We start from the raw sequence: 26,379 nt of genomic DNA, 5'->3' as shown, positions 1-26,379 counted from the left end.
AAAGAATAGTTTAAATATAGATATTTATTTATTATTCTTAAGCGTTGGTTGTTAATTCTATGGCGGTTTCTTCATCAATTTTGTATGGAAGTTGAGTGAGTGACGATCGGATGTTATTGTGAGTTGGTTTCACTTCTTCTTCTTCCTGAAACAATTTATAAAATAATATTAGATTTAGTTTTGATTTAGGTCAGTGTAGGGGAGTTACGAAAATGTTTCAAAGATGTCTTATTTCCAGTATGAGCGCTAGACGATCTATATTATAATCGCTAGAAACCTCTAAATTAGCGCTATTTGAATTATTGCATTTGTATCTATGATATCAGTAGAAAATATTATTAAGTGTTAATATAATGAAGTGTTAAACGTTATTTTTCCTATTTGAGTCAGAAAGATTGTTGGACTTAATTTCAGTACCTACATATTTACCTCAAAACTCAAACGCCAACACAAGGACAGTAGAGATTTTTACTGGATGTTCTCATCAATATCAATCTTTTCATGTATGATATTTTTTCTAACATCTTCTTATATATAAAAATGAATCGCAAAATGTGTTGGTAAGCGCATAACTCGAGAACGGCTGAACCGATTTCGATAATTCTTTTTTTTTTTATATTCCTTGAAGTACGAGGATGGTTCTTATGTAGAGAAAACGTAAACATGTACCACGGGCGAAGCCGGGGCGGACCGCTAGTATTAAATATATTGTAATACTTACTTCATCGTTATTAGTAGATTCTTCTGAAGAATCTTCTTCGTTTTCAGACGGTTCATCTTTTTCTTCTAAAGGCACCCACGCTATCTCCTTATCTACCATATCTGTAATTTGATTAAGGGTTGATTTTTCAATCCTTATGTATTTTATAATTTATCCGTCCAATAAAGTATTACACGAACATTTTAAATTGTCACCTGTAAACTGTCATATACGGACAATTAGAATACATTTTTGATATGGTAGTTTAATACATTATTCGATGAATAAGTTTTAATCAAGGATTGAAAAATCAGCCCTAAATGTTATATGTATTAGGTACTTTTTGATTTATTTATATTTTCAATATTTGATAAAATGTACAAGTAGGAAAAGGTCATAAAAGAATTTTAAATTTTAGGATCTAAGACTAGGAAAAAGTAAAAAATAGGAAACAATTTTATTTAAATTGGTAAAAATATTGTATTCAATAGACACTGATTTGATTGAGTATCTACCAAACTTTGTAGTGAATAATTTTAAAACATATTTAGAGAACCAAGAATTAGATTATAAATGTTGAAAAAACTAGCGTTAGCTACTATTAAGTATACTGTGATAAAAGCATGGCTTAAAGATAATTTTAGTCAAGTTTAATTTAATTTATGTATTTTATGTAATTAAATATGTTTTACCTCTAAACCGTAAGGAGCCTCTCCTACTAGGCGGTTTTTCTTCATTAGTCTCAACTATAATGGTTGGAACTACATCGATTATAACTCCGTTTGATTTTTTATCTGCTTCTGCTTTTTCTGCTTCATCTTTGTTTAACTGAAATATTTTAATTTTTTTCAAGCATTAAGTTCACAAGAAGCTTTTATCTAATACACTGGAGATAACTAACTACCTAGGTGTGAAAAGGATAAAAAAACATACAGGCGTCATTCAATGTCATATTTTCTTGTTACAAATTAATATTCATACTGAAATCTCCAGTGTATTAGATATAAGCTTCTTGAGTTCACATTTATTATAATTTCTAGTAATTTAATTTAGCTACACAAATCATAATTCTATTTGTAAAAATATGATTGTAGTGACAGTTATTAAAGAGTTTGTTAAATTCACATTTAAGGTAAAACAAAAAAGATTAATCATCAAAATTCTTAAATAAACTGAGAAAACAGTGAATTTTTAGTAAATATTATAACAAGACGTTGCAGTAACTCCTATGATTTTATTTTTAGATTTAAGCATGCTCACGCCTTAAAAAAATATCAATTCGTATGATTATCTCACCTGCATAAAAGACACACTCGGTTCTTGCAATTTTGTCGCCTTTTCTTTATTCCTCATTATGTTCTCATCTGTTTCCTTTTCTAATCGTAATTTGTAGGCTTTCTGTGTTCGCCACATCTATTGATATTGAAATAAGATTGTTTTAACATTGGAAATTAAAATCTAGTCTTATTCATGTTTACTTTCCTACTATAAATTAGAAATAAAGGAAAAACTAATTTAAGTACGTACATTGTTGTCTCTTTATTATTTAGAAGTAACTTATTACGAGGTATATCATCTGATATTTATGAAAAAGGTTAATTAGAAGGACCAACAAAAAGTCCAAGTACACCATAGTGAAGTCCCATGTCCCCTAGTGGGGTAAGGGGCAGATGCATTATACGTCATTATCTGTTTCATTGATCGATTTTATTTAGGGACAAGTAGGTGATCAGCCTTCTGTATCCTGCCAGACCAAGACATTTTTTTCTTCGTCTCCACCGGGAATCGAACCCAGGACCCCTCGGCTCTACGCTCATGCGTCAACCACTGTACCAAGGAGACAGTCACTATACCATAAAGGATAAGTATTATTTGAAAGCTACAAGACTAGCTACAAGCTACAAAATTTATTCAACTAAATTAATAAACTAATAGCATAATACTCACATGTGATCCACAATAACACAAGCCACAAACGAACACCACAATGAGAGCTATGAAGATTCTATCAGCACTTTCTTCCTCAGCATCTGGTTGTGTGTGACGCGAGTCGAACGGGATGCGGGAGGGTGGATCTTCTACCCAGGTTTTGTCTACACTCTAGTGGAAATATTGTTATTTTGGTATTTTATTTATGTTTGGAAAGTGACATCGTAAAATAGAGAAGAGAAGATTGAATTTAACTGACAGAAAAAAATGGAAAGTTCGAGCGCATAGTTACAATGTACGAGCGAATGTAAGATCGTATGGTTCTGAAAAGAATCTGGTTGAGTGTGGCGCGAGTCGAACGGGATGCAGGTCTTTTTACTTCTACACAGGTTTTGCCTACACTCTGGTAAATGATAAGTTACTGCATTGGAAATATTGTAATTTTGAAACAAAAAATATACAGAAGTTACGGAAGAGACTGAGTAGGTAAAAAACAAGAAAAAAATTACGTAATAAATTAGATCCAAAAGAGTGGCAGTAGTAGTGCACATACGGATAGCAACTCGAACAGTTATATTAAAAATATACGTTTTGATATCATTCATATTATTAAATGGTTTTTAACAAAGAGCCCAGGCTGTCCATTTAGAAGCTGTCTCTCACAATGAGAAAGCTGCCATTATCAGCTCCGAGCGGGTCCCGCTCCCACGCCTCGTCGAAGTCGCTGGAACACATTTATTGATGCTAGAATGTCTGGAAGGGTGTTACAGGATGTCTGGAAGGGTGTTTCAGGATGTCTGGAAGGGTGTAAAAGCCTAGAAAGCTGTCTCTCACAATGAGAAAGCTGCCGTTATCAGCCCCGAGCGGGTCCCGTTCCCACGCCTCGTCGAAGTCGCTGGAGCACTGCGCGCTGCGCACGCCGCGCGCGTTCACCGCGTTCACTGTGCTGTCGGAGCGCGTGAACAACATGTACTCCTCGAGGGGCTTCATGTCGTACCCGTTTATTGATACCAGGATGTCTGGAATTGATAACATATTTTCATTATTTATCTTTATATATAAAAGAAAGTCGTGTTAGTTACTCCACTTATATCTCAAGAACGGCTGAACCGATTTAGCTGAAAATTGGCAGAGGTAGTTTAGAGCCAGGAGAAGGCCATAGGAAAAATATAAATATGTACCACGGGCGAAGCCGAGGCGGACCACTAGTAGGACAATAAAAGAAAAAACCCTTTCCCTACATCTTTTCTATTCTTAAGTTATAAGTATATCTAACGTAAATAAGTAGCACAAGAAAAAAAAAATGATCCATAGCTCAGTACTGCCGCGAGCACTAGCAGGGTCGCCATGTGAAGTTTGGTGGTTAATGAAACACTTGATCCCAACTGTAGACTGTCTTCAACTGAACTTTATTCAAAACAGTAGGACTATATTATTATATTATTATCACACACAGATCCATTACATCACACCCTACATCAATTGTGTTTTATGTTCAGGTTATTGCTCTAAAGGTGTATAAAGCCTCGTCTTCAATAGGCAAGATGTTGTAGAACTTGCTTGAACATCAAGTTCTACAACACGAGGCTTCATGATAAACATTTTAGCGTAATCAATGTTGAAGAATTGCTAGAAATTTTGTTTAAATTGAAATTGAAAAAAATACTTACTCGAAAGGCAACCATTATAGCCCTTATAAATCTTGAGCCTCGGGTCAGAAGTATTAAGTCCCCCAATTTGGACCTCATTTGAACCCACATCGAAAATTTCCCATAAACCCTGGGGAGGTAGTTTCTCTAGAGGCACTTCTATTCTGTCTATGAGAAGTTTGGTCTCATCGTCTACTCGAGTGTAGTATACTGTATGTCGAGCGCCTAAGAAATAACAAAAAATGCTCGTTTGGGATGAGGCAATCTAGTTCATAGTTTTTGATAGACAGCCTGATACAATAAACTTCCAATCGCACTTTTTTTGTAAATCGTTACATATTGCAAATTCATACTTAATATTATAAATGCGAAAGTAACTCTGTCTGTCTGTTACTCAATCACGCCTTAACTACTGAACCAATTTGGATGAAATTTGGTATAGAGATATTTTGATACCCGAGAAAGGACATAGGCCACTTTTTATTGCGAAATATATGTACAATAATATCAAGTAACTAGTAGTTAATAATAATATCAAATCTTTTTTATTTCTTACTTTTCCGTTTTTGAAGTCGGTTGTTTTTAACGCAGTTAATTTATTTATTACTTTTTAGTGTATTTTTCAACACGAATCAAACGAGCCCAAACTCGATAAAGTTGAGTCAATATATTACTGAGTTCCTATGGCCACCTTCCGATTCCATCATCAAATCAGCTTCATGTCATGATAATGTTTCATCGCTATCAAATTTACAATTACGTATACAAAATTTCAGCTCAATCGGTTACCGGGAAGTGAATCAAAGTTACTTGCTACATATCAACTTAGTCATCGAGTACAGACAAAAATGCTCATAAAATAAAAACTACTGGGCCTATCCGAAAAAAAAATTATGGGACCAATTCGACACCATCCCGCATCGAACAAAAAAAGAATCACGTAAGGTTCAGAAACCTCGGAGTAATCGTGTACATACAATAAAAAAAAAATATACCGGCCGAATTGATAACCGCATAAAATCGCATGGAGAGCTTAATTTTCATTAAAGGCTCTAATCGCACGGAAAGCTAAATTTTCACAAAAAAGCTCTAATCGCACGGAGAGCTTAATTTTCACAAAAAAACTCTCATCGCACCGAGAGCTTAATTTTCACAAAAAGCTCTATTCGCACGGAAAGCTTAATTTTCACAAAAAAGCTCTAATCGCACGGAGAGCTTAATTTTCACAGAAAGCTCTTATCGCACGGAAAGCTTAATTTTCACAAAAAGCTCTATTCGCACGGGGAGCTTAATTTTCACAAAAAGCTCTAATCGCATGGAGAGCTTAATTTTCACAAAAAACTCATCGCCCGGAGAGCTTAATTTTCACAAAAAGCTCTCATCGCACGGAGAGCTTAATTTTCACAAAAAACTAATCGCACGGAAAGCTTAATTTTCACAAAAAACTAATCGCACGGAAAGCTTAATTTTCACAAAAAGCTCTAATTGCAAGGAGAGCTTAATTTTCACAAAAAGCTCTAATCGCATGGAGAGCTTAATTTTCACAAAAAGCTCTATTCGCACGGAAAGCTAAATTTTCACAAAAAAGCTCTAATCGCACGGAGAGCTTAATTTTCACAAAAAGCTCTAATCGCACGGAGAGCTTAATTTTCACAAAAAGCTCTAATCGCACGGAGAGCTTAATTTTCACAAAAAGCTCTAATCGCACGGAGAGCTTAATTTTCACAAAAAGCTCTAATCGCATGGAGAGCTTAATTTTCACAAAAAGCTCTAATCGCACAGAGGTTTAATTTTCAAAAAAGCTATAATCGCACGGAGAGCTTAATTTTCATTAAAAGCTCTAATCGAACGGAAAGCTTAATTTTCACAAAAAGCTCTAATCGCACGGAGAGCTTAATTTTCACAAAAATCTCTAATCGCACGGAGAGCTTAATTTTCACAAGAAGCTCTAATCACACGGAGAGCTTAATTTTCATAAAACGCTCTAATCGCACGGAAAGCTTAATATTCACTAATAAAAATAACTACGTTAAAAACAATCGACTTCAAAAACGGAAAAGTAAGAAATAAAAAAGATTTGACAGTTATTTACTACATATTATTTATATGTGCTATTTATTAAAAAGGTTCGATGTCGGTGCACGGGCTTAATACTAAGTGCTTAATGTTCGGCACCAACTTCAAACCTATTTAATAATTAATAGCACATCCATACTAATATTATAAATGCGAAAGTAACTCTGTCTGTTACTCAATCACGCCTTAACTACTGAACCAATTTGCATGAAATTTGGTATAGAGATATTTTGATACCCGAGAAAGGACATAAGCCACTTTTTATTTTTTAAATAAATAAATAAATAAATATTATAGGACATTATATTGCGAAATATGTACCACGGGCGAAGCCGGGGCGGACCGCTAGTATAATATAAGTACTGGAACGCAATTTTATAAGGGTAAGAAACTACAAAAACAAAATATGTAACGTAAATTATTTTGTCTCTGACCAAAAAATGGGTTGTTGCTATATTAATAAGCATCTGATTTATTTTGAAGGTAATGTTTACATTTAATTTGGATTTTAGTGTTAGATGGTTAATAATTATTATTTAAGATAGTCTCGGGGCCAATATATTACATATTTAAATTCTTTCGTAATTAGATACTTACCGTTCAAAAAGTTTCTGTTTTTAACTTCAGCTCCATAAGTGGCATCTTCCCTGTCTTCTTCGAACTTCAAATAGCCATCTTGTGTTATTGCTACTAATAAGTAATAGCTTCGTCTGAAATTCGCATTTTTCTGAATGTATGTGGTAAGAAAATATTGAAAGAAATCTTTTCAAATATTATTTAATTCTTACAGTGCAATAGTAAACTGTAAAAGATTAGTCTAAAATTCTCGTGTGACTTGCAAAATCAGAATGAAAATTAAATTGCACATTTCAGAGTATTTATTTTAGATAGAGTACGAATAAAGCGATCAATAAAAACATTACATTGAATTACTTACTTGTTTTCCGTTTGTACGAGCAGAAGTACTGTATTTTTCTGTCGAAGGTCGTTGCTTGAAAACGCTAATTTTATTTTTACCTGAAAAATCAGTTATATTTTAAAATACCGGGGTTTAATATCACAATAAACCTTCAAGTTTTGAGCTTCATCAACACAATCGATATTACGTATTATGTAGGTAGGTACATAAATTTTACGATTTTTTTAAAGATTAAGTTGAAGTCATTAAATTTTACCGTATTTATAGTCTGTGGTAGCGAAAATTTCCTTTCCAGAATGCTTTCCCCATTAAAATCAGCTCCTTTCTCCTCCATACAATATTCCCCAAAATAACTTGTGAGTTCACAATCACAGCTACTCTCTTGGTTCGTGAAGTCTTCGGTACAAATGCCGCCGTTTTTACAAGGCTCTGAATCGCATTTCATATTGCATTCTGGTAATACGCCTATTAGGTCTGTGTTGAGGAAATTTTGGTAAATAATTTGAAAAACAGTTAGTTACTTAGTATTTATTAACATTGCCATTGTAGTAATTTAGAAGTGTACTTTTTTATGTGATCTGCACAACGTGAAAGGTATGTGTCTTATACAATGTCATGAAAAAATAAACATATTATGAAAGTATTTCTGCTAAACTGGTCATTCTAAGAACTAGGTAATCTAATATCTAATATATATTATAAAGGCGAAAGTTTGTATGGATGTATGGATGTATGGATGTTTGTTACTCTTTCACGTAAAAACTACTGAACCGATTACAATGAAATTTAGCACACATATAGAGGGTAACTTGGATTAACACATAGGATAGTTTTTATCCCGGAAATTCCACGGGAACGGGAACTATGCGGGATTTCCTTTGCAAACGCGGGCGAAGCCGCGGGCGGAAATCTAGTAATCTATAATGAACAAACACAATCTGCATTAGAACATAGATATAAAATTTAGCAACACATTAATTTAAATCACAAAATCTGCTCTAAAAATCTTACCCTGATCAATATTCTGCTGCGCCTTCTTAGACAGATCGACAACATGATCCGCGATCTTAAGCCCGCGCACACAACCCACGTAACCCCCTTGCGGCAAGCTGCCCGCTCTAGGAGCCAATTGCAACGAGTCACTATCGAAACCGCCTAAATTCATTTGGAAATAATCTGTCGGAGGAGCTGGGGGTCTTTGGGGACGGATCACCTCTAAAAATTTGGAAACTCGGTAAGCAAATATCGAATAATTTGGCAACAATCTAGCTCTGCTCGACAAATGCAAGGGATAAGTGTCGCTTGTTAGCGTGAGGAAGTCCGCCGGTGGTACTGGAGGCCTCTCCGGGCGTAATACCTCTAGAATGGTGAAAATTATTTGTCGCAGAATGAAGTTAGTTTAGGAAAAAAACAGTGTGTTGATAATTGAGATCTTATTAATCTGGTTAACAGTTATCTATAAGGTTATTAATTGATTAAAAAATATAATAGATCAGTTAGCTGTCAGTTGCAGAAAAAAAATGGATTGATTTCTGAATACACATAATATTGTAGTATCATCATCAGAACAAAGATATAAAAAATTCGCTAATGCACAAAATTCAGAAAATTAAAAAAAATTACGAATGAAATATTTTTAATCAAATTTAAGTTATGTAATACGATTCAAAACAACAACTTACCCAATTCTGGATTCTTCCATGGCTTATTAGTATAATTGGACAATAACTTGGCCACTTTGTTAATAGTCGTATTTTTATCATTTACATGCAACGTGGTACTATTCTCAGTTCTTATAATAGCTATTTGTACACTTTCACCCTTATTTATATGTTCATAAGTAACATTCATTTCTACTATTTCGTCTTCATTATTGAATAAATAAATAATTTCTGTTCCATTGTGAATGAATAAATGTATGAAATTATTAAGATTGTCATTCGCGTATAAAACTAGAGCATTATCGTCGTAAGTTCTTAGATTCATTAGAACATTTTCTACCATCATCCGTTTGAGTCTTGCTTTTTCTGCGTCAGTTGCATTGTCTACTAGGTAATTTTTCTTCAAGTACGCTTCACGTGTTTGGAATGTTAGTGCTTTTTCATTTATATCTAAAAACAAAAATAAAATTTTCTACTATTTCAATGTATTAAGAAAATCTACTACTTCTTACAAATTTGGCTGATAAAATCTTGGATATTATCCCAATTAGGTAAATTAATATTTTAAAAGAGAAATTGATTGAATTGGTTGAACTAGGAATTTATCGAATAGCCTAAGTATTCAATCAAACAAATCATACTGCAATTATCATAGCTTAATTTTATACATGCAATTCTAACGTTTCGAATAACTTACTTTCTTCACAATGTTCTCCCAAATGAGCCCAACGGTTCTTACAAATGCATTCATAAGTGGACCAAAGTTCTTTACAAGTGGCTTTATTCTGACAAGGGTTCGGAACACAAGAAGGCTTACAATCTTTTATTATTTCAGACAAATGGACAGACATATAACTGTATATATCTAGAATTTCACCATTTACGACTAAACCTCTGAAACAGCCTATGAGGCCTTGGTTCACGGCTGATTTTTTGAGGTGCTCTCTGGAATAAATGTAGCATGTTATATTTCTTATTAATAAGTATTATCAGCTCTTGAAATAATTTTTATAAAATTGTACTTATTTAAATCTTGCAGCGCAATGTTTACCGTTAAAATGCAAATTAATTGAATTGATCTTGATTCATTTTTCGTATTATTCGTATGTGCATATTGAGGTGTTTATTTGTGATAAAAATAAAGTATGAAATTAATGAATATTATTTTATTACTTACTATACAGAAATTATTGATTTCTACTTACGCAGTAGCACCTCCAATAAACATAGATCCTTCAAACGGTCCGAATTCTTCTTCGAGCAACAAATTGAGCATCTGATATTCAGTATTTAGCATAAACCTAACGTGATAGAAGTTATAATCGATCCAAATTTTATGCCATTCACCTCCATTGAGCTTTCTTTTAGAATTAATCACCAATTTCCTTGTAGTTCCCGTATTTAATGTAAAGTTAAAAGTTAATTCATGTTCTAAAATTAAATCAAAATTAAGTATTTATTTAATTTCAGTGTAAAATAATTGAAGAGTAAAATTGAATACAACTGATGCAATTACAGTTTTATTCGTTTAAATTACCAATAATGTTATGATATTCGTTATAATAAATTGATTGTTGAAACAATTCCCGAATGCGCATTATCATTATCACCTCAAATACTCTTTATATAAACTTTATTCAATTTTTATACAAAGTAATTGTAATTTTTGAAGTGAAACTTCTTTAGGCGCGCTGAGACTAAAATTTTAAAGATCACGTCATGGCAGTACCGTCACGTCATGGAGAAAGGCGATGATTTTGGTATCTTTGAATCTTGCCAAAGAAGTTTCACTTCTGACATGTGTGGTCGGCATACACTATTTTTTTTTAAGATAAAGACTGATTATGTAGTATTTATATTTTCTAAAATATCTTACCACTAGTTAAAGCGACCATAAATGAAGGATAATTAGGTCGGATTGGTGGTTGGAATAACAATATAGCACTTGTGCCAGTAGTTCTGAAACTAAAGGCAATATCCCCTTTCCTCCAACCAGGTACTTCTATGTATGATTGTGATGTTGTAAATGTTACTACGTAGCGTTGTGTATCTGGTAAGTGATAATAGAATTAAGGTTTTTCGCTAATGCTAGTTAAATATGACTGAATTAGATAATAAAAGGATGAGTATTAAAAGGCTTGAATTTTATAAATCCTTGTTAATTATTTTTAAGAAAATTTTGTTTTCTAATGAAATTATTGTCTATTTAAGTACTTTATTAATTAGCTTAATTAACCAAACCATCTATTAAATCAATAAATTTAAAAAGATCTTCTTTTAAAATAATTTATGCTTTTACGGGTGCCATCGTAATGTTTGTTCCAACTTCCGAATAAAGAATTTTTGAATTTTTAAACTAAATTTATTTATCATATTATTATAACTTACTGGTTTCAACACACTCCAAGGGACCCAAAGTAATCCTGCCCTGAGCTTCCTCCGTCAAGTCCTTCTGTTGCAAGAAGAACATTTCAGTAATTCCCAAACTCTTTGGGTCTACGAGTGTACCCTCATCGGAATGCCATTTGTTTTCATTGGCATCACAGTTACATGATTGTGTGGGGTTCACGCAAGTTGCGTTTACACCGCATGGGCAGTAACCCCTAAAATTTATTTTGTTTTTGTTAAGTGTTAAGTCGAAATTAAGATTTAAGGAGAGCGATTTTTTAATAATAAACTCAAATATTACTATTTTGTTTAATTAGAATTCTTCTCAAAGTACCTACTTTGAACCGTCATAACGCAAAGCTGTTTCTACAGAGTTATTTTTTTTTTAATAATTCATGAAATAGCTGCTTATAAAGTAAATCAGTATGATTAGTAAACAATTTGTACACTTCTAGTACATAATAACAGCATCAGTAGTTTTTAAAAATATACAAATTCAACATTTATTTAAAATTCACAAAAATCAAAGAATAAATGTAAGTGTATCTTTTGGGTCCGAGTCAAGGTTCTTTTGAGGACGACAGAACTGTGTAAAATCTTTTTCCCTTATCATCATTATTAATCTTTCAAAGTCAACAGATCGAAAATCATTTTCTCGTATAAAGCCATGCATACATAATACTTAATTTAGATGATAGCTTGTAAAGACCTTTTAACTAAACCCTCACATTTTGAAAGCATAATGAGAACATTAGGTGATTAAAAGGCGGATAACATTTCAATACTTTTTATACCTTTATTCTGACCTTTCCAAAACGTTGCATACTTTCAAAAGTAATCGACCTTTGGAGCGTACAAAGTTTTGTTTGTGTTTGTGAAATAACATAATTAATTGGAATTCAATTGCAGTTTGCAAATCGGTTGCTAATGACTCGATAGTTGGGAAAAGGAAAGTGATTTTTTTGTGATGACACCACAATTTAATGGATTTGGTACATTTTATTTCAAAATATTGTAATCAGTATTTTGGAATAGGATGTTGATGCAAGTATTCTGTGAAAAAGCTTAATAGGTTGTTTAGAAGTATCTACTTCAAATTTTGTAATCATGTGTTTATTAAAATGTCATTCAAATTACGATACATTAAACGTATTATTAACATTATGTATATGCACGAATTGAACATAGACTATCTTTTTAGATGTACAATGCGCATGTATTTTAAACAAAAATCGATGATAAAATACATTTTTTATCTCGTGCTGTTAAAATAAAATAAGAATTGGTATTTACTTTCGTAAAAAGACAAATTACATAGTATGAACTTACAAAAAAATCAATACCATTCCAAAAAAAAAAGACGGGTTGCACTCCGGGAGTGCCGGCAGAAGTGAAAACTTGATTATTAACGTTGAGCATGTTTGATATCCATCCGTCTTATTTTTAGATCAGGTCACGTGTCCTGACTCCTGACGCGTGTTGATTTTATACCCAACGCCGCTAAAGAAGTTTTTACTTCAAAAACAAAAGCTTTATTTTTTATTTTTGATACTGTGTTAAATAAAAATACACCTTACCTTTTAACGTTCCCAATATAATCAACAGTATCGTTAGAAGAGGAAATAAACCAAGTAGCGCTGTGCAATTCTAACGGCGCCATATTGCAATCGTATTTAATGTACTGTCGGCAAAACAACGAATGGGATATGAGCTCTTGTAACATTTCCGCGGTGAACTCTCTGTATTTGATTTTAAAGCTGAAGTCTTGACCTGATGCTGACCTTACATCCTGAAGATTTATGAATACTATGTACATCCAGGAAGTAATTAGTAAAGTACTTTAGCACTTTTTGTTGCTTATTTTTTCGAAAGCAAATAGATATAAAAATATTCTTTAAGGTATTTAATTGGATTTAATATAAAGTGAGAATGTGGAATTGATAATAATATAAAATAAAAATATAAGCTACGAATTGAGAATGGCAAACTAAATGGATAACTCAGGTAAAAACTTAAGATTTATTTAAAGAATACGCACGAGAAGGCGACCCAATGAGTATTAAACATGTACATAATATTATAATTAATATGTTTATTTTAACAAAATACCTTCAGGTTCAGTACCTAAGATTTGAAATTAGTTGAATTTATTGTCCTCATGGTTCTAATAGATTTTAATAAGAAACATGGTTACACGATATCATCATGTACGAAATCACTGTGTTTTTAATTATGTATTTTTAAGTTTTGTAATATTATTTGCTTTGTTTCACCAATACTTACCACTTGGCTAGGTAAATTATGTTCCACAACAGTGGTAGACGAATCCGCTTCTATTTGGAACTCACATTTAACATGAGCTGGTGGAAATCTACCATTTCCATCTATATCTATGAGATATACGTCGTTTCTAGTATAACCTAGTAGAGCTAATTCTTCACAGGTCTTCCTGAATGTCGCAAAGTGACAGTTCTCGCCTATATATCCTGGATGCGGAAGATTTTTTGGTCAAAATTAGGTTAAGGCCGATTTTTCAACCCCTGGTTAAAGCTTATTCGACTCACTAAAGCATTAACCAATAATATAAAATATAGAGATAGGAATAAGTTTTAACCAAGGATCAAAAATTTGTCCTTAGTGTATGCTATAAATTTAGGCTATAGATTAATAAAAATGAAATAGTGATTATATTATTAATATCTTAATATGATATTATATAATATATTGCCGTCTGAAAGTTAGACATGGAAATTTTTATTGTAACATGTCTGCCTTTTTATCCTTAACATTTTAATACAGACTTATGTGAAAAGTGACGGTAATAACAGGTATTTTAATTTATTCTCAATTAAGATTAATTTTAAATTACTTTAATCGCTTATTACGGAACTGGCCACCTTGTTAAATATTAAGTATTACAGAATTAAAAGAACATAATATACTGGGTAACATAATATACTATATAAATGTCTTAATCTGGTAAGGCGCAGAAGTCTTACATCTCTTTGCTTGTAAATTAGGTAAGTCGTATATATATATTATGTGTATTTACCCAACATCCTATAATAAATCAAAGGAACTGCTAAACAAGACATTTCCTTGATTTTGTTCCCTAAAGTCGTGAGTAGGTACTAATGCAAGAAAATATATTTCACCACCTAACTTTTAACCTAAGAACACCTAAAGACGGATTAAAATATATATATTTAGTGAAACCTACCTGTATTATCACAATTACAAATAACTCTATCCTCCCTGATAGAGCATATACCGCCATGCTCACAAGTGTTGGGTCGAGTACACGGGTCTACATAGCGACAGTCGTCTATTGCTACTTCGCCTACTACACGCTCTGTGTTTATAACGTATCTGTTGTTAATAAAAATACAATGTTAATGTTATTTATTAAAATGTAGTCATATTATGGGTAATAATCCCTCAGTCCCGGAATCACAGACACAATAGAAAATCTATTGTGTCGCGGCCCGATCGGGCCGCTCGGTGGTCAATGGGATAAAGTGATTAAGTCGATTTTGTGTTTTATTGCATAGTGATGTTTAATAATTTCAAATATCAAAACTACCTTCAAATAGTCAGAACTAGACCAAATTCAATTGGGACCTGTAGCTATCAAATTAAAAAAATGAAATGAATCACCAAATTCGGTTCCATTCAGAATCTCCTCCTATTTATGCAGTCGGTTGCAAAATTATAAACCTACCATGATATAATTAAATATACTAATTTGTATCATTATAATAGTGGCTTTGTTCTGTGGATTATTGTTAAATACCAAAAAGCATAAGCATTAAGCAGGTCATTTAATTTGACTATATCTAAGAGTTCGGTAAAAAAATACGGAAATATTTAGAATTTTCAAATCTTGTTATTTTAATGTACCGTATTATTAAAAGTGGGTTGACTTAATCTTAAACGAGAAATTAATGTTAAATTCGTCAATAAATTAAAAACACGTTTCCATTAAATAATTCAAACAATCAAAACATAGTACGAATGAAAACTCCATTAACTCGAAATTAGGATGCTTAATTTTAACCACGTTTTCGAAATGTCGATTGATATTAGTATTCCCAAAAGATATTCACAATGCATGAGAGCAAAATTTTGCGTTAAAATACGTTTTATCGAGTTCATTGGGGAATGTATTTGAGTGATTAATCAAATTTTAGGTTAATCACTATCTCTCTAACGGGTATCGATTTGAAACTAGCGTTTAACATACTTAATTTGAAGTATTTTTTATCTGTGATCGGGTTTAGATTTTAAATATTTATATTTTTATTATAGAAGAAGACTAGACACGTCTTGATATACCTTATAGGAAAAAAAAATTGTTCTATTTTTTAAATGGCACACATTTCTGTCAGTGGATGATGTTTTATTTATTTTTCGATATTATAGTCCTTTTCACCTATGATGATTCCTGTGACACTTCATCGTGTTCCGAATTACGTATTTTATGTTTTAAACGCCAAAATAATTTTAGTGCATAATATTTTTATTTTATGGCGGCATTATTACCAAAAATATAAAAATGAAACATTTTAAGCTTATAAATCAAAAACAGTATTGTTCAGTTTAATATAATGAAAAATAAAATAAAATAACACAAAAATATAATAACTACGCAATTCGTTTACATGAAATGGATCGTTGAAAAATCATAGAGTTGGAAAATCATATAATCGGCGCCCATCTTGTGATCGTTTGTCAATCGAGTCAATCGTCTGTACGAGTGCGTCAGCCTTGTATACAAGTTGCATTTTTATATTGATACTTTACGTGGTATTCTGTTATTGTTACTAATTGTTATTGTTGACTTTTTGTTGCTGTTGTTTGCTAAGTTTCCCTAGTTAATTGTTGGCAAAATGCCGAAAAAACTAATTTTGGTACTTTATTTCATTTCCATATAAAATATTATCGATTATCGGAAACAATTGATACATTTTCAGTAAAGACATCTCTACACGTGTCAAAAATCGATGTGTCACAGAAATCATCTTAGGTGGAAAGGACTATAGTTTTCGTTATAGTTGCATAAAATGTCCCAATAAAAATTACTAATTTTTTTTTTGTTATTTCTTCAGCTTCTGAGAATGGTATATTTCAGGTGGAAAGTTAAAGTTCTTATTGTAATAACTTACCGTGGTTCTATGAGTAGTCCATTAATTTTAATATTTCTCATACATCCAATCAATCCAAGATTAGCGGACTTCAAGCCACTGCCAATCACAATTTTGTCTTGCAACTGAAAATCTAAACCTAGAGAAATTTGAGGCAAACAGAATTTTAACATTTTATTAATAAGAAGGAAGGAAATAGAATATACTAGAAAATTGAAATGTGGAATTTACAGATTTTCAAAGACAGATCAATATTAAATACTTAAAAGTTTTAAGTCGTTTTAAATCAACAAGTAGGTATCAGACAAAACAGTCGAACTCGATAAGTTGTTGAACTTTAGAATTTATATTTTATTAATACTGAAAATTTTATTTCAATATTACTTTAATTTTAATTGTTCTTTAAATTATTGATCAATAATGAGATAAATCACTTACCAAACATTTGCGCATGCTTATTATGATAGTCCACAGTCAGTTTAATTCTTCCCTTCCTATAATCTAGTTCGACATTATGCCAGTCGTTACTTACGTTGAATTTAACCGACTTTAAAACCGTCACATTCTTACCTACGTCGGGGACTAGTTCGAATCTTATTTCCTCTTTTACCATTCTTACCTGGAACATTATGATATCATTTTAGTACAGACTTATACGTGCTTATACGTTTAAATTGACATTTTTTATCATCATCATCAAGATCAAGTTATGTGTCGATTTTAAGACGTGACAAAGTCTTATAATTCGATAGAGCCGGCTGCACGCACGAAAAAACATGACTCATGCGGCGTTACCTCGCTCTGAGGCGTTCCATGTAAGGCTTGAAGTGCGAGCGAGAGCGCGGAACGACCGACAAAGAAGCACAATCGGACGTTGTCACGTTCAACTATCGTCAGTAAACCGACTTTACAGACAACCAATTTTTTATTTAAAAGAATCTTGGCAAAATGGATATCAAAAACTGTGCTTATATTGGATGTTAGGCGTATGTGAAGTTGTTTAACTGAACTATGACAAGTATAATATTTAATTAACTATACTTTTTATTTATTCATATATTATTTTTAAGTAAAAAAAAATGACAACTGTAATACTAGAAATCCCGGTTCCCAATTACAAAAATCTTTAATTTGAAGCTTCAGTTCTTACCTCAAAGTATCCTTGTCCAGACGTTATCTGACTGTAAGCCAATACAGCCATATTCTTACTAGTTTTAAAATCAAATATCAAATTAATACTATTACTAGTATTCAACGGCCACCAAATATGAGATGTCGCGAATGGATAAGTTATAGGAATCACTTCTATATCGATCTCTTCAAATTCAGGATCTAAAGCTCCAATATAATGTACTTTAGGGTTGTTCTGTTTCAATTCATACAATATCGATACATCATTGTAATAAACGTATTTGAGATTTCCAGCAAAATTGTTAAACGACTTCAACCCTTTCATTTTATACAAATCTGGACCCCCACAAATGTATATTTCCGGATCGATACAAACGAATTTCGCATCGCCAGGAATTTCGTAAGTAGCACTTATATCGTCTAGATAAACGAAAACTTCTTTTTCCAATACAATAACAGTTATATTATGCCACCGGTTGTTATTGACTTTTTTGCCCAAGTAATCTTCTACTGGTCCATCACCTAGGTCAATTTGTATGGCCACTTTTTCTTGGTGTATTGAAAGAGCAATGTAATGGTGCTTATCGTCAATTTGACCGCTCGCATAAAAAAGCGCAGAATCGTCAAAACGTGTCTGCAAATTTATTGCTGTTTTATGATCGAAATATTGAAATGCTTTTTAGTGAACTTTAATGTGTGCTAATTAACATACTACATAAATAAAATATTGATTCCATAGCGTAATCATCAATTATGCAAAGGGGGCAAATGTTATGTGATAAATTGGTTGATATTTAAACTGGATCTAGAATTCAGTAGAGACAAAAAATATTTTAAGCAATATCAAGTATACGTTACTAATACATCATGCAACTTTTAAATCATGTCTTAAAATTCTATTAGATAACTTCTAGGCTTAAACTTTAACTCCAAACAACATAAGGAAAGGTAAATCTTGACAGAAGCATTTACTGCCATGAAATTAGATGTTTATGAAGTAGATATGAATGAAATGACACCACATCTATAAGCAATGAACCAAACCAATAAAATTACCTTAAAATGCAAGCTAACCCTTGTATAAGTGGAATGGACGCGGTCCTTCCAATCATAAACCCGATAGGAGACGTAGCTAGAGCCGCGTAATGTTAGTATCGTCGCCGCTGTAATAGTGGCGCAAATAAATATATGCTACTAATATTATAAATGTGAAAATTTGTGGGGATGGATGTTTGTGACAATTTCGCGCAAATACTACTGAACCGATTACAATGAAATTTGGTATGTAAATAGGTAGCTGAAGACTGTAAGTTCGCGTCATGGCAAAATCGTCATGCCAACTTTCATATCCGTTAAAATCACATAAACACCATTATCATAATTTTTCTCTTTAAGAACACATCCTCTTTCATGGAACCATTATTTCAAGAGCTTTATAAACCAATTGAAAAGGACTTTCATAAGCGTTTGGACAGATAATATAATACTCGATTATACTCATTACATTTTATCGATGTACATAATAATATCTCAAAACAACATGCACAAGCACGCATACACGATTATTTATTATTTATTAATAAAATAGCTTTCCACCCGCGGCTTCGCCCGCTTTGTCTAGAACATAATAAATTATATACTAAAACCTTCCACTTGAATCACTCTATCTATTAAAACCGCATCAAAATCTGTTGTGTGGTTTTAAAGATTTAAGCATACAAAGGGACATAGGGACAGAGAAAGCGACATTGTTTTATACTATGTAGTGATTACTTACTATAAACATCGCACAGCTGTTCTTCATACAACGTCCCGAAGCAATCACACCTATATCCATTATATTCGTTAATACATCTAGAACCTTCGAAACAGAGGTTTTCTACAGTTTTGCACTTATTAATGCAACCCTCTTTAACGTTTTCGTGTTTTGTGGCTATTAAAGGGACTATTGGTAAGAGATCGGATGCAGCTTTGCCTGAACTTAACACCATATCGCTGATGCAACCGACAAATGATTCTATTATGTATTTTACGCCGTGCAGTTTTTCTTCGGAACTTAGACCTGAAGCGATTATATTTGCTATATTATCAATGTAGACCATGTAATATAGGTATTAAGGAAACAGTAAATAAGTACATATAATTTATATGCTTATAATATAAGGACGTCTTGTTATTGAACGTGCATATTGAAGTGAAAGTTCTTTATCGGGGTTGGAAAAATATTTAGTGTAACATTTTTTCGTTACGCGTGAAATTTTTCCGTTACGCGCCATCTTTTTCTTATCCCTACCACGCGTGATTCGACGTATTTCTGTAAAGTTGCATATAGTAAATTATTTTTTGAAAAAGAAGGTCATAAAGAAGTTTCACTTCTTACGTGTGTACCTACACTAGTACACGCACACATTTTTTTAAATAGAAATTGTTAAGTTAAATGTCACATAGATGACATTAACAATGATGTAACAAAAGTGATTAAATAAATAAAGTTATTTGCATGCGAATCTTAATACATATTTCATTTCCAATGTTTGTTTTATAGTGCGGTAGATATATATTAAGAAATAATTTTTATTCAACTCAATGATATTTCATCACAAATCACAATCTGACATTTAAACTTGAAAATATCAAAAAGTTAAGGAAATGAATGCAACCATAATATGCATATAGACTAGAGTAGATAATTTTTGAGACAAAAAAAAATCGCAGTCGGATGAAACCCATTAGAAAAGGAGGGGAATATGATAAAAATGTAAGGAAAAATAAATTACGGTCAATCCGAGTTCGGGAAGCGGGAGGGGGGAGCTTTTAAGAGAAAAAAATGGTTTCTCTCGATTTCCGACAAAACTACAAGTCCTATAGAAAAAAGTTCAATGGCAAAGTTGTAGATAATTAAAAGTTCTACAACTTTTGTATTCACAATTTTTTCACATAACCTAAAAATTTAGGTGAAAAATTCAAAAAACCAAATTTTTGGTCTTTTATTTCTATCTACTTCAAAATTTATTTTTTTTCTACGAAATTTGGTGGAAACTTACTTTATTATGTCCCAAATACACTGTAATTTATTTGATTGAAAATATTTATTTTTTCGCCTTATTTTGAATTAATACCAAAAAAACAACCTAATTTTCAATCGAAAAGTCACCCGTCAAAATATGAGCTTTTTTCCAAAACTTGGGGTGCCTTTTATTCATTGAAATCTCTACTTTCATATGGTGTAAAAAATATAAACACCACCATAGTAAATGTTCTCAGGAAATGCATACAAACAGTCTGAAAATTAGCTTTTACTAAATCAGGCACACTTCTCGAACTACCTGAAATGTTTTTATCGACATCATTTTGCTTTTGAATATGCTGTAAAATATTAAACTTAGAACAGATAATTATTTTTCTTTTGAAATATTACCGAAAAGCCGATACAAGAGAAGATATAGAGTTCAAGAATTGTGCCTGATTTAGTAAAAGCTAATTTTCAGACTGTTTGTATGCATTTCCTGAGAACATTTACTATGGCGGTGTTTATTTTTTTTACACCATATGAAAGTAGAGATTTCAATGAATAAAAGGCACCCCAAGTTTTTGAAAAAAGCTGATATTTTGACGGGTGACTTTTCGATTGAAAATTAGGTTGTTTTTTTGGTATTAATTCAAAATAAGGCGAAAAAATAAATATTTTCAATCAAATAAATTACAGTGTATTTGGGACATAATAAAGTAAGTTTTCACCAAATTTCGTAGAAAAAAAATAAATTTTGAAGTAGATAGAAATTAAAGACTAAAAACTTGGTTTTTTGAATTTTTCACCTAAATTTTTAGGTTATGTGAAAAAATTGTGAATACAAAAGTTGTAGAACTTTTAATTACCTACAACTTTGTGATTGAACTTTTTTCTATAGGACTTGTAGTTTTGTCGGAAATTGAGAGAAACCCTTTTTTCTCTTAAAAGCTCCCCCCTCCCGCTTCCCGAACTCGGATTGACCGTAATTTATTTTTCCTTACATTTTTATCATATTCCCCTCCTTCTCTAATGGGTTTCATCCGACTGCGATTTTTTTTATCTTTTCATTATTTTCAAAGGCTTCTACCCCAGTCTAATATATTATATTTGGTAAAATATCTAGAAATTCTTACCTCCAATAAGAATGACCGATGTTAGATTGTCTGTGATTCCGTAATTGGTATCAAAACTTAGACCCTGCAATAATAAATACAATTAAAATTATTAAGAAGCTACAGCGTTATTTAGTTTACCACTTTAAATATTTTTGTCTATAGATGTTTGCCTCAATCTTACGACTTGAAGTGATTAAGATTGTTTTGTGAAAGCCTAATTATATGTCAACTATAATCAAACGGTTAATTTTATCAGGTAAAGAAATTTGCCCATTATAACAGCTGAATATAGAAAATATCTAATTAGCTGTCCCGGCTTCGATCAGGTTAACACGGGATATCAAAATCCCTACTAATATAATAAATGCGAAAGTAACTCTGTCTTAGTATATTATTATTAGTCTGTGGTCTTACTGTCTGTCTGTTACGCTTTCCCGCTTAAACCTCTCAACTGATTTTGATGAAATTTGGCACAGACAATCTTTAGACCCTGAGAAAGAACATAGGCTACCTTTTATCAAAACACCATGCGGGCGAAGCCGCTGCGGGCGGAAGCTAGTATACAATATAGCCTCTAACTCAGTAAAGATGAAGCTTTATTTTATATTTTGGAGGTTTTTCGTCAAATACGAATATAATATAAATAATACTAACCTTCAAATAAACTTCCTCCTTCAACTGATCGACTTTAGCGATAAGCCTTGCTCCATGCACATCTATAGTAACTACGACACTATGCCACTGATCTCTATTCAACGCTCTACCTACTGTTACTGAAGTTAGGTGCTTACCGAATACGTGGACCACTGAAATGTTATTTTTATCAATAAATGTACCTACAATAAACGTCAAAAAAGTATATCAAGTCTTATATATAAAATTCTCGTGTCACAATGTTAGTCTGCATACTCCTCCGAAACGGTTGGACCGATTCTCATGAAATTTTCTGTGAATATCGGGTAAGTCTGAGAATCGGCCAACATCTATTTTTCATATGTACCACGGGCGAAGCCGGGGCGGGCCGCTAGTATATAAATAATTTAATCTGTATAGTAACTTTAATATATTTAACTAGCTTCCGCCCGCGACTCCGTCCGCGCGGATGTCGGTCTTCGCGTGGATGGTTTATTTCTCCATTAACTCTGACAATGACATCTTATTAATATCTATTGGACCCAAATACGGCTAGGCCTATAATAATACGCAACGTGTGTTCGCGGTTCTACAGAACAACGTCTATGGATAAAACTGAAAAATTAAGATAATTTTTTTTCTACGTATTTTTCCAGGATAAAAAGTATCCTATTTTACGCCCAGGATAATAAGGTTACCAAGTTTCATCGAAATCGAACCGTTAGTTTTCACGTGATGTCTTCACATACACAGACAGACAGACAGACAGACAGACAGACAAAAATTTTTTTAATCACATATTTGGGTTTGATATCGATCCAGTAACACCCCCTGCTATTTATTTTTTCAATATTTTTAATGTACAGAATTGACCCTTCTACAGATTTATTATATGTATAGATAATAAAAATATCTTACCTTTAAGTTCTCCCTTTTCTACAATAACATATAACGCATATGGTTGCATCTTAAAAACTGGGTTTTTCACATTGTGATACACCAAAAGGCCGTGGGGAAGCCTTGTACGGAATTTAAATGATATTTCTCTGCATAATCTGAAAAATATTACGAATACAGGTCACATAAGGTTTTTGAATTACGTCAGTGAAGGCTATAAATATTTTATATTATTTAATAAGTATTTCTATTTTTGTCTTTTTTCATTCTTAGTGCTTTAATGCCTTTTACTTATGTATTTAATTTTGAGTATTTAAAGAAATTAACTTTTTGTAATATATTCCGATTAAATTAATTGTAACTCGAGTAGAATTTCCATTGTGTCTTCCTTATTAATGTAAAGATGTAAATTTTCTATTAATGGAAAATATTATCAGAGTTCTTAAATAGATATCAGTTCAAGCTATGCATTCAGTATTGCAAGATTTTTTTTTTATATAAAGAGCATATTTTATTTTTTATAACAAATAACGAATATAATATTAGGTACCAAATAACAGATCGAGCTCTACAAATTTGAAACCTGATTTCGTTATTCCTACGGTCTATGACGAGATTTCACTCCTAGTAAGATCAAAGGTTGAACCTCAAGGCCGTCTTATCTAACATTTCAACAGCTTAACGACATAAGTGAACTATATATCAAGTGGATAGCAAATGGCAATACATCATAGTAATTGTAATCCTCAATTTTATAGTCACATGTTCTGTATTCATGAAAATGTCGCTCGCTAGTTGCGATATATATGAAAACTTTATGCAGAAATAATTGTATGGATTACGTGTTTTTAGTGCACTTTCATTTTGGTCGGTTCGTGTACAACTGGTTTTATTAGGAGTTCTCTTTTTGAAACACATTTAATTATAAGAAAAATATGTATATTAATAACTATATTACCTTTCTCGATTTTAATATTTGTCACGTTAAAGAGTTTATTCCACAGGTTTATTCATTAGGTCAATTAAACGTCAAGTTTTGCGCTTACATTACATGCTTACATTTGGCGATTTATTTTTATTTAAATAGATTACTTACCTCAATTGAAACCTCTGTATAATATCCCCATCGAGTTGTATATACGTATTGTCCTTAGCGAACATGAAGGTCTGGTGATGCCCTGACTCCGCGAAGGTGAGATACCTGTCCCTGTTACTGGGGGGGATTGGGGGGATCGCTGTTGCGTATGTGTTGGGTAGTGTGGTTGTTGTGGGGGATGGAGGAGGGGGGGTTATGGTTGTGGGGGGGACCACTGGAGGAGGGGTTAGAAGTAATATAATTCAGGGTATTATTATTTGATTTTGTTTATATCACCTACATAACCGGTTTTAGTTTATATTCAGAAAAGTAACTGTGCTTTGACATGTTTCATTGTGGGATATTATGGTGGCGTATCATAGAACGTGAGGTAGAATATAATGATAAAACAAGGTTCAAGATAATATTTGAGTTCAATCGATGCAGTAATTTTTGAGTTTTTCAAGTGTTTCTTTTCATAAAGATGCACAAAGTGCAGAGCGGTTGCAAAAGGAAGCATATTTTGAGGAATTAAAGTATATTGTAATAATACAATAATAAAGTAACTAATTAGTACGTTAATTTATCAACTTTAAAATATTTTTTACTATTATTTTACTAAGTAGATTATGTATTTCTAAAGAATAATCAGTATAATATTGTAGACGTACACATACGTTTGATACGTTTGAACCTACGTTTGATATTGTAAGCTGTCGAAAACAACTTATTGCTTGTTACCTTTTTCTTCAGATCCTATGTCTACTGGAAGACTGGTGTCAATATCAGCTATTCCATATAAAATCAACATTAAGATGTACATTCCTCGTCTGTCCCGTAATCCCATTATTCTCTTTTAATATCATTTATCTGTAATTTAAAATTACTGCTCAAATCAATATATTATTAATTATTACGTGTATTTTTTACTTATGGCATAGGAAACTTTGCCTTGCCCTATTATTTTGTTTCTCAAGATCATATAATTATTATATTATAGTGTATGCAATAAACTTCAGCGATATCCTACGTTATGTTTAATATTTAAACATATTGTTATGTTCTCACGGAAGCTTATAACTACGTAAACTTAGCTATCTCAAGAAATAATTCCATGTGATTAGGGCCCTAATTTGTTTAAAATATCATCTTCCACTCTCATCCGAAGCTTTTCAAACGTTTAAATGAAATTAAACCCTTTGCCCGTTTCCATAGAGTGGATATTATTTTTCGTTCAATTTTAGCATAGGGTATAGAGCGGAAATACAGAATCAGAGTGAACACACACAGGGACATGTTGGCTGATCCACGACCAGTGTATCGTGGCCTAGCTCGGCCGTGTCCTCTAAAATTAAATGTTTGAATGTGCAGAAATTTATAGGAATGCGAGAGGTCAAGTGTGTTTGGTTGGTGATTGCACTTAAATTGGCTCAAGTAGCCGCATCGTTTCAAGACGATTTCGGGTTGACACATTGGTTCTGAATGTGATTTGATCTGTGTAACCAAAATTGCTAGTTATTTATGATACACATTTTTCGGGTGTGTGACATTCGTAGATTAGTGTAAACAATGTTTTATAATAAACAAAAATGTATAGATGTAAATACGTCGAGTATTGTTTTGATGATAAATAATAATTCAATCAAGATTTTGTTTCAATGACAGTATTTTTATAAAAAAAATGTAGTATACTTATTACGCTAAAATAATATAAATTTAAATTCCTACTTTAATTCAGATTTAGAAATTGAAATTATTAAATAACTTCACTACTGGATTGTATCTTTTAATTGAGTATGTAATGTATGACCAAAAATTAGTGTACCTAGGTGTTAATTAATTAAAATTATTTACTTACGTTTTACAAAACACCGACTTATATTCCTTCAAAAAGTCACAATAAAACACATTTAACAAATTCACAACACACCACTTAATTTTACGTGAACGATTAATTTCGTTTGACGTTTAAAAATTTCCCGCCTATTATTTTTTCTGCACAGATAAAAAAGCGCGCGTTTGTTTTTTTTTTATTTATGAGGCAAGGACACG

General features: G+C 32.1%; 1 protein-coding gene across 1 annotated transcript; it reads right to left on the bottom strand.

The window, feature by feature from the left end:
- Positions 1–37: 37 nt before the first annotated feature.
- Positions 38–26,379, bottom strand: axo (axotactin). The gene is made up of 30 exons (XM_089701710.1): positions 26,186–26,379; positions 25,069–25,197; positions 24,349–24,562; positions 23,274–23,410; positions 22,377–22,528; positions 21,741–21,804; positions 19,375–19,659; positions 18,654–18,760; positions 17,617–18,231; positions 16,905–17,085; positions 16,488–16,605; positions 14,543–14,691; positions 13,606–13,808; positions 12,900–13,111; positions 11,323–11,537; positions 10,811–10,984; positions 10,140–10,365; positions 9,632–9,879; positions 8,956–9,384; positions 8,285–8,488; positions 7,530–7,747; positions 7,292–7,371; positions 6,952–7,064; positions 4,300–4,503; positions 3,464–3,648; positions 2,648–2,800; positions 1,997–2,113; positions 1,393–1,528; positions 722–822; positions 38–145 (listed from the first exon to the last, which is right to left on the bottom strand). The coding sequence occupies exons 2-30, from the start codon at positions 25,172–25,174 to the stop codon at positions 38–40; spliced, it is 5,454 nt and encodes a 1,817-aa protein (XP_089557836.1). The 5' UTR covers positions 25,175–25,197; positions 26,186–26,379.

Source organism: Colias philodice, chromosome 12, assembly GCF_061535455.1.
Source record: "Colias philodice isolate Cphi_HAF_F1 chromosome 12, ilColPhil1 Martin Lab GWU primary, whole genome shotgun sequence".
In the NCBI taxonomy this organism is placed as follows: Eukaryota; Metazoa; Arthropoda; class Insecta; order Lepidoptera; family Pieridae; genus Colias; species Colias philodice.
This window is presented reverse-complemented; position numbering and strand designations above follow the sequence as displayed.